At 42.2% G+C, this 15,146-nt stretch overlaps 1 protein-coding gene across 1 annotated transcript in view; it reads right to left on the reverse strand.

The window, feature by feature from the left end:
• The window catches only part of LOC139754195 (small ribosomal subunit protein mS39), a 303,614-nt gene that overhangs the window by 133,084 nt on the left and 155,384 nt on the right, over positions 1 to 15,146 (reverse strand). Inside the window, exon 8 of the mRNA XM_071671407.1 lies at positions 14,306 to 14,507. Within this exon, the coding sequence (XP_071527508.1) occupies positions 14,306 to 14,507 (202 nt within the window). The remainder of the gene's footprint in view (positions 1 to 14,305; positions 14,508 to 15,146) is intronic.

Consider the following 15,146-nt stretch of genomic DNA (forward strand, 5'->3'; position numbering starts at 1 on the left):
ACAATGTGGTATACCGGGGTCGACGTGCTGTCAACAGATTGAACCAGGGCATGTGAAGCGTCTGGGGAAAAGCATGGTAAGTTCTGTGGGGCCTGGATGTGGAAAGGGAGTTGTGGTTTCGGTGTATTGTACATGACATGTAGAGACTGAGTGTGAACGAATGTGGCCTTTGTTATCTTTTCCTAGCGTTAACATGTGATGGGAATGAATAAAGGCAGACAGTATGAATTATGTTACATATATTATTTATTTTCCCTCCAGTTGCACCTCTCAGCACATTAACATCCAAAAGTCTCTCTTTCGCACGCCTGTCAATTAACACGTAATCCAATAACGCTCTCTGGCCATCTCTCCTACTTACATAAGTATACTTATGTATATCTCGCTTTTTAAACCAGGTATTCCCAATCATCAGTCCTTTTTCAGCACATAAATCTACAAGCTCTTCACCATTTCCATTTACAACACTGAACACCCCATGTATACCAATTATTCCCTCAACTGCCACATTACTCACCTTTGCATTCAAATCACCCATCACTATGACCCGGTCTCGTGCATCAAAACCACTAACACACTCATTCAGCTGCTCCCAAAACACTTGCCTCTCTTGATCTTTCTTCTCATGCCCAGGTGCATATGCACCAATAATCACCCACCTCTCTCCATCAACTTTCAGTTTTACCCATATTAATCGAGAATTTACTTTCTTACACTCTATCACATACTCCCACAACTCCTGTTTCAGGAGTATTGCTACTCCTTCCCTTGCTCTTGTCCTCTCACTAACCCCTGACTTTACTCCCCAGACATTCCCAAACCACTCTTCCCCTTTACCCTTGAGCTTCGTTTCACTCAGAGCCAAAACATCCAGGTTCCTTTCCTCAAACATACTACCTATCTCTCCTTTTTTCACATCTTGGTTACATCCACACATCTGATCATTATCTTGTGGAGGCTAAGGTGAAGATTTGTATGGGTTTTCAGAAAAGAAGAGTGAATGTTGGGGTGAAGAGGGGGGTGAGAGTAAGTGAGCATGAGAAGGAGACCTGTGTGAGGAAGTACCAGGAGAGACTGAGTACAGAATGGAAAAAGGTGAGAACAATGGAAGTAAGGGGAGTGGGGGAGGAATGGGATGTATTTAGGGAATCAGTGATGGATTGCGCAAAAGATGCTTGTGGCATGAGAAGAGTGGGAGGTGGGTTGATTAGAAAGGGTAGTGAGTGGTGGGATGAAGAAGTAAGAGTATTAGTGAAAGAGAAGAGAGAGGCATTTGGACGATTTTTGCAGGGAAAAAATGCAATTGAGTGGGAGATGTATAAAAGAAAGAGACAGGAGGTCAAGAGAAAGGTGCAAGAGGTGAAAAAGAGGGCAAATGAGAGTTGGGGTGAGAGAGTATCATTAAATTTTAGGGAGAATAAAAAGATGTTCTGGAAGGAGGTAAATAAAGTGCGTAAGACAAGGGAGCAAATGGGAACTTCAGTGAAGGGCACAAATGGGGAGGTGATAACAAGTAGTGGTGATGTGAGAAGGAGATGGAGTGAGTATTTTGAAGGTTTGTTGAATGTGTTTGATGATAGAGTGGCAGATATAGGGTGTTTTGGTCGAGGTGGTGTGCAAAGTGAGAGGGTTAGGGAAAATGATTTGGTAAACAGAGAAGAGGTAGTGAAAGCTTTGCGGAAGATGAAAGCCGGCAAGGCAGCAGGTTTGCATGGTATTGCAGTGGAATTTATTAAAAAAGGGGGTGACTGTATTGTTGACTGGTTGGTAAGGTTATTTAATGTATGTATGACTCATGGTGAGGTGCCTGAGGATTGGCGGAATGCATGCATAGTGCCATTGTACAAAGGCAAAGGGGATAAGAGTGAGTGCTCAAATTACAGAGGTATAAGTTTGTTGAGTATTCCTGGTAAATTATATGGGAGGGTATTGATTGAGAGGGTGAAGGCATGTACAGAGCATCAGATTGGGGAAGAGCAGTGTGGTTTCAGAAGTGGTAGAGGATGTGTGGATCAGGTGTTTGCTTTGAAGAATGTATGTGAGAAATACTTAGAAAAGCAAATGGATTTGTATGTAGCATTTATGGATCTGGAGAAGGCATATGATAGAGTTGATAGAGATGCTCTGTGGAAGGTATTAAGAATATATGGTGTGGGAGGAAAGTTGTTAGAAGCAGTGAAAAGTTTTTATCGAGGATGTAAGGCATGTGTACGTGTAGGAAGAGAGGAAAGTGATTGGTTCTCAGTGAATGTAGGTTTGCGGCAGGGGTGTGTGATGTCTCCATGGTTGTTTAATTTGTTTATGGATGGGGTTGTTAGGGAGGTAAATGCAAGAGTTTTGGAAAGAGGGGCAAGTATGAAGTCTGTTGGGGATGAGAGAGCTTGGGAAGTGAGTCAGTTGTTGTTCGCTGATGATACAGCGCTGGTGGCTGATTCATGTGAGAAACTGCAGAAGCTGGTGACTGAGTTTGGAAAAGTGTGTGGAAGAAGAAAGTTAAGAGTAAATGTGAATAAGAGCAAGGTTATTAGGTACAGTAGGGTTGAGGGTCAAGTCAAATGGGAGGTGAGTTTGAATGGAGAAAAACTGGAGGAAGTGAAGTGTTTTAGATATCTGGGAGTGGATCTGGCAGCGGATGGAACCATGGAAGCGGAAGTGGATCATAGGGTGGGGGAAGGGGCGAAAATCCTGGGGGCCTTGAAGAATGTGTGGAAGTCGAGAACATTATCTCGGAAAGCAAAAATGGGTATGTTTGAAGGAATAGTGGTTCCAACAATGTTGTATGGTTGCGAGGCGTGGGCTATGGGTAGAGTTGTGCGCAGGAGGATGGATGTGCTGGAAATGAGATGTTTGAGGACAATGTGTGGTGTGAGGTGGTTTGATCGAGTGAGTAACGTAAGGGTAAGAGAGATGTGTGGAAATAAAAAGAGCGTGGTTGAGAGAGCAGAAGAGGGTGTTTTGAAGTGGTTTGGGCACATGGAGAGGATGAGTGAGGAAAGATTGACCAAGAGGATATATGTGTCGGAGGTGGAGGGAACAAGGAGAAGAGGGAGACCAAATTGGAGGTGGAAAGATGGAGTGAAAAAGATTTTGTGTGATCGGGGCCTGAACATGCAGGAGGGTGAAAGGAGGGCAAGGAATAGAGTGAATTGGAGCGATGTGGTATACCGGGGTTGACGTGCTGTCAGTGGATTGAAGCAGGGCATGTGAAGTGTCTGGGGTAAACCATGGAAAGCTGTGTAGGTATGTATATTTGCGTGTGTGGACGTATGTATATACATGTGTATGGTTGGGGTGGTTGGGCCATTTCTTTCGTCTGTTTCCTTGCGCTACCTCGCAAACGCGGGAGACAGCGACAAAGTATAATAAAAAATGAAAAAAAAATATTATTTATTTTGCTTTGTCGCTGTCTCCCGCGATAGCGAGGTAGCACAGGGAAACAGACGAAAGATTGGCCCAACCCACCCACATACACATGTATATACATACACGTCCACACACGCAAATATACATGCCTATAAATCTCAACGTATACATATATATACACACACAGTATTTTTTATTTATTTTGCTTTGTCGCTGTCCCAAGCGTTTGCGAGGTAGCGCAAGGAAACACATGAAAGAAATGGCCCAACCCACCCCCATACACATGTATGTAAATACACGTCCACACATGCAAATATACATACCTATACATCTCAATGTACACATATATATATACACACAGACACATACATATATACCCATGCACACAATTCACACTGTCTGCCTTTATTCATTCCCATCGCCACCTCGCCACACATGGAATACCATCCCCCTCCCCCCTCATGTGTGCGAGGTAGCGCTAGGAAAAGAAAACAAAGGGCCCATTCGTTCACACTCAGTCTCTAGCTGTCATGCAATAATGACCGAAACCACAGCTCCCTTCCACATCCAGGCCCCAAAGAACTTTCTATGGTTTACCCCAGACGCTTCAAATGCCCTGGTTCAATCCATTGACAGCACGTTGACCCCGGTATGCCACATCGTTCCAATTCACTCTATTCCTTGCACGCCTTTCACCCTCCTGCATGTTCAGGCCCCGATCACTCAAAATCTTTTTCACTCCATCTTTCCACCTCTAATTTGGTCTCCCACTTCTCCTTGTTCCCTCCACCTCTGACACATATATCCTCTTGGTCAATCTTTCCTCACTCATTTTCTCCATGTGACCAAACCATTTCAAAGCACCCTCTTCTGCCCTCTCAATCACATTCTTATTGTTACCACACATCTCTCTTACCCTATCATTACTTACTCGATCAAACCACGTCACACCACATATTGTCCTCAAACATCTCATTTCCAGCACATCCACCCTCCTCCACACAACTCTATCCATACCCCACGCCTCGCAACCATACAACATTGTTGGAACCACTATTCCTTCAAACATACCCATTTTTGCTTTCCGAGATAATGTTCTCGACTTCCACACATTCTTCAAGGCTCCCAGAATTTTCATCCCCTCCCCCATCCTATGATTCACTTCTGCTTCCATGGTTCCATCCGCTGCCAAATCCACTCCCAGATATCTAAAACACTTCACTTCCTCCAGTTTTTCTCTTTTCAAACTTACCTCCCAATTGGCTTGACCCTCACCCCTACTGTACCTAATTACCTTGCTCTTATTCACATTTACTCTCAAGTTTCTTCTTTCACACACTTTACCAAATTCAGTCACCAGCTTCTGCAATTTCTCACATGAATCAGCCACCAGCGCTGTATCATCAGCGAACAACAACTGACTCACTTCCCAAGCTCTCTCATCAACAACAGACTGTATACTTACCCCTCTTTCCAAAACTCTTGCATTCACCTCCCTAACAACCCCAACCATAAACAAATTAAACAACCATGGAGACATCACACACCCCTGATGCAAACCTACATTCACTGAGAACCAATCACTTTCCTCTCTTCCCACACATACACATGCCTTACATCCTCGATAAAAACTTTTCACTGCTTCTAACAACTTGCCTCCCACACCATATATTCTTAATACCATCCACAAAGCATCTCTATCAACTCTATCATATGCCTTCTCCAGATCCATAAATGGTACATACAAATCCATTTGCTTTTCTAAGTATTTCTCACATACATTCTTCAAAGCAAACACCTGATCCACACATCCTCTATCACTTCTGAAACCACACTGCTCTTCCCCAATCTGATGCTCTGTACATGCCTTCACCCTCTCAATCAATACCCTCCCATATAATTTACCAGGAATACTCAACAAACTTATACCTCTGTATTTGAGCACTCACTCGTATCCCCTTTGCCTTTGTACAATGGCACTATGCAAGCATTCTGCCAATCCTCAGGCACCTCACCATGAATCATGCATACATTAAATAACTTTACCAACTAGTCAACAATACAGTCACCCCCTTTTTTAAAAAATTCCACTGCAATACCATCCAAACTTGCTGACTTGCCAGCTTTCATCTTCCGCAACACTTTTACCACCTCTTCTCTGTTTACCAAATCATTTTTCCTACCCCCCTCAATTTGCACACCACCTCAACCAAAGCACCATATATCTGCCACTCTATCATCAAACACATTCAACAAACCTTCAAAATACTCACTCCATCTCCTTTTCACATCACGACTACTTGTTATCACCTCCCCATTAGCCCCCTTCACTGAAGTTCCCATTTATTCCCTTTTCTTGAGCACTTTATTTACCTCCTTCCAAAACATCTTTTTATTCTCCCTAAAATTTAATGATACTCTCTAACCCCATCTCTCATTTGCCCTTTTTTTCACCTCTTGCACCTTTCTCTTGACCTCCTGCCTCTTTCTTTTATACATCTCCCACTCATCTGCATTATTCCCCTGCAAAAATCGTCCAAATGCCTCTCTCTTAGCTTTTACTAATAATCTTAATTCTTCATCCCACCACTCACTACCCTTTCTAATCTGCCCACCTCCCACGCTTCTCATGCCACAAGCATCTTTTGCGCAAGCCACCACTGCTTCCCTAAATACCTCCCATTCCTCCCCCACTCCCCTTACCTCCTTTGTTCTCACCTTTTTCCATTCTGTACTCAGTCTCTCCTGGTACTTCCTCACACAATTCTCCTTCCCGAGCTCACTTACTGTCACCATTCTCTTCACCCCAACATTCTCTCTTCTTTTCTGAAAACCTCTACAAATCTTCACCTTCGCCTCCACAAGATAATGATCAGACATTCCTCCAGTTGCACCTCTCAGCACATTAACATCCAAAAGTCTCTCTTTCGCACGCCTATCAATTAACACATAATCCAATAACGCTCTCTGGCCATCTCTCCTACTTACATACGTATACTTATGTATATCTCTCTTTTTAAACCAGGTATTCCCAATCATCAGACCTTTTTCAGCACATAAATCTACAAGCTCTTCACCATTTCCATTTACAACACTGAACACCCCATGTATAGCAATTATCCCCTCAACTGCCACATTACTCACCTTTGCATTCAAATCACCCATCACTATAACCCAGTCTCATGCATCAAAACCACTATCACACTCATTCAGCTGCTCCCAAAACACTTGCCTCTCATGATCTTTCTTCTAATGACCAGGTGCATATGCACCAATAATCACCCATCTCTCTCCATCAACTTTCAGTTTTACCCATATCAATCTAGAGTTTACTTTCTTACACTCTATCACATACTCCCACCACTCCTGTTTCAGGAGTACTGCTACTCCTTCCCTTGCTCTTGTCCTCTCAGTAACCCCTGACTTTACTCCCAAGACATTCCCAAACCACTCTTCCCCTTTACCCTTGAGCTTCGTTTCACTCAGAGCCAAAACATCCAGGTTCCTTTCCTCAAACATACTACCTATCTCTCCTTTTTTCTCATCTTGGTTACATCCACATATATTTAGATATCCCAATCTGAGCCTTCGAGGAGGATGAGCACTCCTCGCGTGACTCCTTCTGTTTCCCCTTTTAGAAAGTTAAAATACATGTGTATATATGTAAATGTCTGTGTGTGTACATATGTATACGTTGATATGTATAGGGATGTGTATTTGCATGTGTGGACATGTATTTATATACATGTGTATGTGGGAGGGTTGGGCTATTGAATATATATAAGACAACAGGCCACATTTTATCACACTCAGCCTCTAGCTGTCATGTGTAATGCAACGAAATCATAGCTTCCTTTCCACATCCAGGCTCTACAAAATATTTCATGGTTTACCCCAGACGCTTCACAGGTCGTGTTTCAAGCCACTGACAGCACCTTGACCCCGGTAAACCACATTGTTCCAATTCAATCTATTCCTTGCAAGCCTTTCACCCTCCTGTATGTTCAGGCCATGATCGCTCAAAATCTTTTTTACTCCATCCTTCCACCTTCAATTTGTTCTCCCACTTCTCCTTCTTCCCTCCACATATGCATATATCCTCATTCTCAATCTTTCCTCACTCAATTACTCCATGTGACCAAACCATTTCAATACACCCTCTTCTGCTCTCTCAACTACACTGTTTTTATAACCACACATCTCTCTTACCCTTTCATTATTTACTTGATCAAACCACCTCACACTACATATTGTCCTGAAACATCTCATTTCCAACACATCCACCCTCCTCTGCACAACCCCATCTATAGCCCATGCCTCACAACTATATAAGATTGTTGGAACCACAATTCCTTCAAACATACCCATTTTTGCTCTCCTAGACAATGTTCTTTCCTTCCACACATTCTTCAACACTCCCAAAATCTTCCCGCCTCCCCCACGCTGTGACTCACTTCCGCTTCTCTGGTTCCATCCACTGCTAAATCCACTCCCAGATATCTAAAGCACTTCACTTCCTCTAGTTTTTCTCCATTCAAACTTACCTCCCAATTAACTTGTCTGTCAACCCTACTGAAGCTAATAATCTTGCTCTTATTCACATTTACTCTCAACTTTCTTCTTTCACACACTTTACCAAAGTGAGTCACCAACCTCTGTATTTTCTCACCCGAATCAGCCACCAACGCTGTATCATCAGCGAACAACAACTGACTCACTTTATAAGCCCTCTCATCCACAACAGACTGCATACTTGCTCCTCTCTCCAAAACTCTTGCATTTTCCTCCCTAACTACCCCATCCATGGAACATCAAGCAACCCTGTCGGAAGTCAACATTAAGTGGGAATCGATCACTCTCCTCTCTTCCTACTCGTACACATGCCTTACAGCCTTGGTTAAAAACTCTAGGAAACTTACCTCCCACATCATTCTTTGCTATAGAGAATGCGTGAGGAATACTTGCAGAAAAGGAAGAATTTATATGTGACATTTATGGATCTGGAGAAAGTATATGATAGCGTTCATGGAAGGCAATAAAAATATATGTAGTGGAAGGACAGATACTAGATGCAATGAAAGTTTTTAGTATGAGTGTAAGGCATGGGTGTGAGTAGGTAGATAGAAGTTGGTTATAATGGAGGAAGGTTTGTGGCAGGGGTGTGTGCTGTCACTAAGGCTGTTCATTTGTTTATGGATGGGGTGGTGAGAGAGGTAAAGGCAAGGGCCTTGGAGAAAAGGGAAGTATATGTAGTCTGTAGAGGGTGAGGTGTTCTGGGAAGTGAGTCAGTTGTTGTCTGCTGTGGACATAGCACCAGTGGCAGATTCAAGTGAGAAACTGTTGAAGTTGATTTTGGAGTCTGAGAGAATGTATGAAAGGATGAGGAAATTGAGAGTATAAATGAATAAGAGAAGATTATTAGGCTTAACAGTGTAAAGGGAAAGGTTACTTGAGATGCAAGTCTGAATGGAGAAAATTTGCAGGAAGTAGAATAATCTGGATAACTGGAATTGGACATTGCAATCTGAAATATGGAGCAGAAAAAGTGACAAAATGGATGCATTTGATGTGAAATTTAGCAGAGAAGCAGAAGATTGTGCCTGAGGACTGAGTGAAAGCTATTACTGTTCCTATATTCAGAGGAAAAGGTGCTAAGGATGTATGAAGCAACTACAGGGGAATAAGAATGACTCTTAAATATACCTGGAAAAGCATATGCAAGAGGGTTTACTAATACAGTAATGGAAGTGAGTGAATGTAGAATATGTGAAGAGCAAGGGGGTTTTAGGAAATGTAGAGGATGTGTGGATCATATCTTTGCAGTAAAGTATCTAGCAAAAGGTAACAAGCAGTATGCAGCTTTTATAGATCTGGTCTAAGCATATGACAGAGTCAAGAGGAATGCTTTATGGGATGTGTTAAGGATATATGGAGTAAGGAGACAACTGTTGGATGATGTGACAGCACTCTATGTAGGAGCAAATGCAGGTGTAACAGTGGATGTAGAGTTGGTCAAAATTTTCAGTATACAAGTGGGTATGGAGCAGGGCTGTGTGATGTCACCACACATGAAATGAAGTGATAAGCGAGATGAAAGCAAAACTAGGTAAAAGCAGTGCATAGATGTAGTATGGTGGCTAGGGACGAGCCTGTTTGCAGATGATACTGTGTTCGTTTGTTGAGAGTGAAGAGGAATTGCAGAAGATTGTAAGCATGTTTATGATGTGTGTAAGCATAGGTGACTGAAGGTAAATATGAGTAAAATTAGAGCAATTGTGCCTGAAAGGAAAGACAGAAAGTACTGATTTTGCAAAGCCCAACAGAGTGATAGAAGAAAGTGTACTAAAGTGTCTTAAAGACATGGGGAAGAAAGACTGGAAGAGGTGATACAGTTTAAATATCTGGGAGCTATCTTGGGTAAGTTTGATGATATGGAGAGATAGCTGGGAGAGCACTGTGAAGATGTTAAGCATTTGTGGTTGCTAGGCAGCAAGAGACTGTTCTGAGAGTGCTATTTTCTGTGGTTTGCAGGTTTGTTATATTTACTTTTGAGAGGGTAGAAGACCAGGCATAAGAGGCAAAGTTTAAAGTAACATGAGTGAACTGTTTGTAGAGGTTGCTGAGGGACTCCATTCTTGTTCTATGTTGGTGCCAGTTAGTGTTCAGAAGGCATTTAATCTATATGCTTTTTTCTGCTTTTGTACTAATATTATTGACATGGGGAGTGAGTGTAGTTTGTGTCTTATGTGATGCTTAGAATGATTACTCTTTTGTTCGATGGGAGAGACTGCCCACTCAAAGTGATTGGAAGGCATGAGCTGGATTCATGTCTCTTGGCAGCTAAGAGTGAGATTGAAGACTTTCGTGGAGATGCAGACATTCTGTTCTGGGTGAGTCATTGTTCTAACTGTAATACTGAGGTGCATATTCGATTTCAATATTAAGGTGTCAGGGCGTTGTGCTGTGATTGTAAAGTCATATGCATACAAAAGGACCTTCATGTTCAGATTTGCCTGAGATAATAAGTCATTTAGAAAGAGATTTGGAGAAAGAAATGCTCCTAGGGGGACTACACTGTTCAGTTATTCTTGAGAACTCCAATGGAGAGTTTAAATGTTATAGGGGTGAAGCCAAGGGAAGCAACCCTGGCATGGCAGCTGGCTATGAAGCTGTCCAAACATATTTTGTCATTGCTGTGAATGGTGCTCTTAATCATCTTACTTAAGTGAGGATGTGTCAGTGAACAGTGTCAAACTATCTGTTGATGCATGCTGTCACTAGTAGTGTGGAAGGGGGAATGTATTGGTCAAATCCTTCTAGGATGTTATGTGTGTTCAGTGCATATTGTGGTGGTAGAATGATTTGGTCTGAAGCCAAGCAGTGTGGGTGACAGTGGGATAATATATTAGATTCTGTTGTTGATAATTTTTTCATAGAGTTTGGGTACTGAGGACTGAAGTGATATAGGGTGGTAGTATGAATAGGAGTTGGGTGGTTCAGGAGTTTATTGGCAAGTTTCCATGTGTTTGGGATTTCGCTGTGCAGCCAGTTGTTGAATATACCTGTAAACGTTTGTACTGTAAGTGGACCATGGTGTATCATGAGAAGGTTTAATAAGTTGCCTGGGGCCTGTAGCATGGGATTTCTCTAAGGTTTAATTGCACTGCTTGTGTCAGTGAAGTGAAGAATGGGTGGGCATCTGTATCTAGATGGATTTTTTGGAGGTTTTCATGATCCTCTTGTTTACAAGTTGGTTTGTCACTGATTTTTTAGTAGATTTTAATGATTATGTTTGTGTGTCCTTTGGTAGATGGTGTTCCACTGGAATGGGTCAGGAGGACTTCGCAAGTGGGGGCTGGACTGGTTTGATAAGAGTGTATTTTCTTTAATGTGCACTAGGTTTGGATGCTGTGGGTCTTGTGATTCACTATCCCATACAACATTATTAAATGATTACAGCATATATAACTACAGTTCATTTGTGAAAAAGTCTAGAAATAAGCCAAGCCAAAATACTAATTGTAAATCAAATGCTATCAACTTTCCCTAGGAATATCACTCATCATGGAATGGCTTTAGCATATCATCTATCTGTCCCCTTTCATTCCATTCCCATCTATATGAAATGGATCAACCTGAAATAGCCTCTAAATTCACTGATATACACACTCAACCTAAGTCTATGTAATGAATTTAAGATGAGTTTAAACACTGTAATGTTTATTTCTTGCTTTTTCACTTCATACTATTCAGATACACACCACCAACCTCACACATAAAAATGTTCCACAGCATATAATCACCAATCATTCCTGTAGCATCTATTTTTTTTTTTTTTTTTTTTTTTTGCCGCTGTCTCCCGCGTTTGCTAGGTAGCGCAAGGAAACAGACGAAAGAAATGGCCCAACCCACCCCCATACACATGTATATACATACGTCCACACACGCAAATATACATACCTACACAGCTTTCCATGGTTTACCCCAGACGCTTCACATGCCTTGATTCAATCCACTGACAGCACGTCAACCCCGGTATACCACATCGCTCCAATTCACTCTATTCCTTGCCCTCCTTTCACCCTCCTGCATGCTCAGGCCCCGATCACACAAAATCTTTTTCACTCCATCTTTCCACCTCCAATTTGGTCTCCCTCTTCTCCTCGTTCCCTCCACCTCCGACACATATATTCTCTTGGTCAATCTTTCCTCACTCATTCTCTCCATGTGCCAGAACCATTTCAAAACACCCTCTTCTGCTCTCTCAACCACGCTCTTTTTATTTCCACACATCTCTCTTACCCTTACGTTACTTACTCGATCAAACCACCTCACACCACACATTGTCCTCAAACATCTCATTTCCAGCACATCCATCCTCCTCCACACAACTCTATCCATAGCCCACACCTTGAAACCATACAACATTGTTGGAACCAGTATTCCTTCAAACATATTCATTTTTGCTTTCCGAGATAATGTTCTCGACTTCCACACATTCTTCAAGGCTCCCAGAATCTTTGGGCCCTCCCCCACCCTATGATCCACTTCCGCTTCCATGGTTCCATCCGCTGCCAGATCCACTCCCAGATATCTAAAACACTTCACTTCCTCCAGTTTTTCTCCATTCAAACTCACCTCCCAATTGACTTGACCCTCAACCCTACTGTACCTAATAACCTTGCTCTTATTCACATTTACTCTTAACTTTCTTCTTTCACACACTTTACCAAACTCAGTCACCAGCTTCTGCAGTTTCTCACATGAATCAGCCACCAGCGCTGTATCATCAGCGAACAACAACTGACTCACTTCCCAAGCTCTCTCATCCCCAACACACTTCATACTTGCCCCTCTTTCCAAAACTCTTGCATTCACCTCCCTAACAACCCCATCCATAAACAAATTAAACAACCATGGAGACATCACACACCCCTGCCGCAAACCTACATTCACTGAGAACCAATCACTTTCCTCTCTTCCTACACGTACACATGCCTTACATCCTCGATAAAAACTTTTCACTGCTTCTAACAACTTGCCTCCCACACCATATATTCTTAATACCTTCCACAGAGCATCTCTATCAACTCTATCATATGCCTTCTCCAGATCCATAAATGCTACATACAAATCCATTTGCTTTTCTAGGTATTTCTCACATACATTCTTCAAAGCAAACACCTGATCCACACATCCTCTACCACTTCTGAAACCACACTGCTCTTCCCCAATCTGATGCTCTGTACATGCCTTCACCCTCTCAATCAATATCCTTCCATATAATTTACCAGGAATACTCAACAAACTTATACCTCTGTAATTTGAGCACTCACTCTTATCCCCTTTGCCTTTGTACAATGGCACTATGCAAGCATTCCGCCAATCCTCAGGCACCTCACCATGAGTCATACATACATTAAATAACCTTACCAACCAGTCAACAATACAGTCACCCCCTTTTTTAATAAATTCCACTGCAATACCATCCAAACCTGCTGCCTTGCCGGCTTTCATCTTCTGCAAAGCTTTTACTACCTCTTCTCTGTTTACCAAATCATTTTCCCTAACCCTCTCACTTTGCACACCACCTCGACCAAAACACCCTATATCTGCCACTCTATCATCAAACACATTCAACAAACCTTCAAAATACTCACTCCATCTCCTTCTCACATCACCACTACTTGTTATCACCTCCCCATTTGCACCCTTCACTGAAGCTCCCATTTGCTCCCTTGTCTTACGCACTTTATTTACCTCCTTCCAGAACATCTTTTTATTCTCCCTAAAATTTAATGATACTCTCTCACCCCAACTCTCATTTGCCCTTTTTTTCACCTCTTGCACCTTTCTCTTGACCTCCTGTCTCTTTCTTTCATACATCTCCCACTCAATTTCATTTTCCTGTAGCATCTACATCTGAAATATCTCTAGTCCCAAACAATTAACTCACAGTATCTGTTCAACTGTTTAGTAATTTAACACCTCTCACTTGTGCACATAGTGCACAACTATAATTGCTGAATATCTTCTTCATTTAACTATCATCTAACATGCATCTAACAAGGTAATACCATCTTAAAGGGTATGGCATGGCATCCTCATGTCTTCCTGGCAGTTTCATCATTGCACATTTCCTGTAAGCTCAATACTTATTCTCACATTTCTCATTTCAACTATGCTCAAAATTTTGTATCAAAGGAAAGAAATATTGTGAGTTTAATATGCTGGATCATGTGGCGCAGTTCAGTATATTGAATTTTCATTCATCTACCTCATCTCTGACATAGAGGTTCAGATCTCAATGATGCATGGTAAAAGATTCTTTCATACATGTGACTATAAAAAAGGAATGAAGACTGCTGTAATGGGCTGTACTGAAGAAGTCAAAAATTTTCATACATGAAAACTAAAATTTCAAAAATAGACTAAAACTTACGTTCCCGGCAGTGTATAACCAGAAGGTAATAGTATGAAGCTAGTGATGGATGAATTCCAATACTGTTAAACTCAGCAATGACCTGGAGGCTGAGATGGCGTGCTTGTCGCCAGCCAGCCACTTGACTTAAAGCTTCTAGAGTGCTATTCAGGGTTCCTAGGTTTGGATTAACACCTGCTTCTCCCATAGCTGACAACAGTTCCTATAAAATGAGACAAAGAGAACTATAAACCTAATCTAGAATGATTTTTTATCAATATCTTACAAACATACTCCTTGCTCTGCTATATTTTTCTTCTACTGCATACAAAGGGGCATTTTTTTTTAGCATCAAACATAGCACTACATTACACAACTGGAACAATGATTTGCTCAGAACAGAAAGTCTCTATCTCCATAAAAGTCCTCAACCACTCTTTTAACCCCAGACAGACACGATTCCAGCTCGCATGATTCCTCAGCTCCCCCCCACTAGTACCTGAGCCACAAGGCCCCTCACTTCCTCCACCAGTACCTGAGGAACAAGGCTCCTCACCTCTCCCACCAGTACCTGCAGAATAAGGCTCTTCATCTCCCCCATCAGTACCTGAGGAAAATGCACCTTACCTCTTCCAACAGTACCTGAGGAACAAGACACCTTACCTCTCTCACCAGTACCTGAGGAACAAAGGTTCTTCATCTCCCCCATCATTGCCTGAGGGACAAGCTCCTTACCTCTCCTACCACTACCTGAGGAACAAGGCTCTTCATCTCCCCTATCAGTACCTGAGAAACATGCTCCTAAACTCTCCCACCAGTACCTGAGGAAGAAAGCTCTTCATCTCCTCCACCAGTACCTGAG

The sequence above is a fragment of the Panulirus ornatus genome, chromosome 16, assembly GCF_036320965.1.
Source record: "Panulirus ornatus isolate Po-2019 chromosome 16, ASM3632096v1, whole genome shotgun sequence".
In the NCBI taxonomy this organism is placed as follows: Eukaryota; Metazoa; Arthropoda; class Malacostraca; order Decapoda; family Palinuridae; genus Panulirus; species Panulirus ornatus.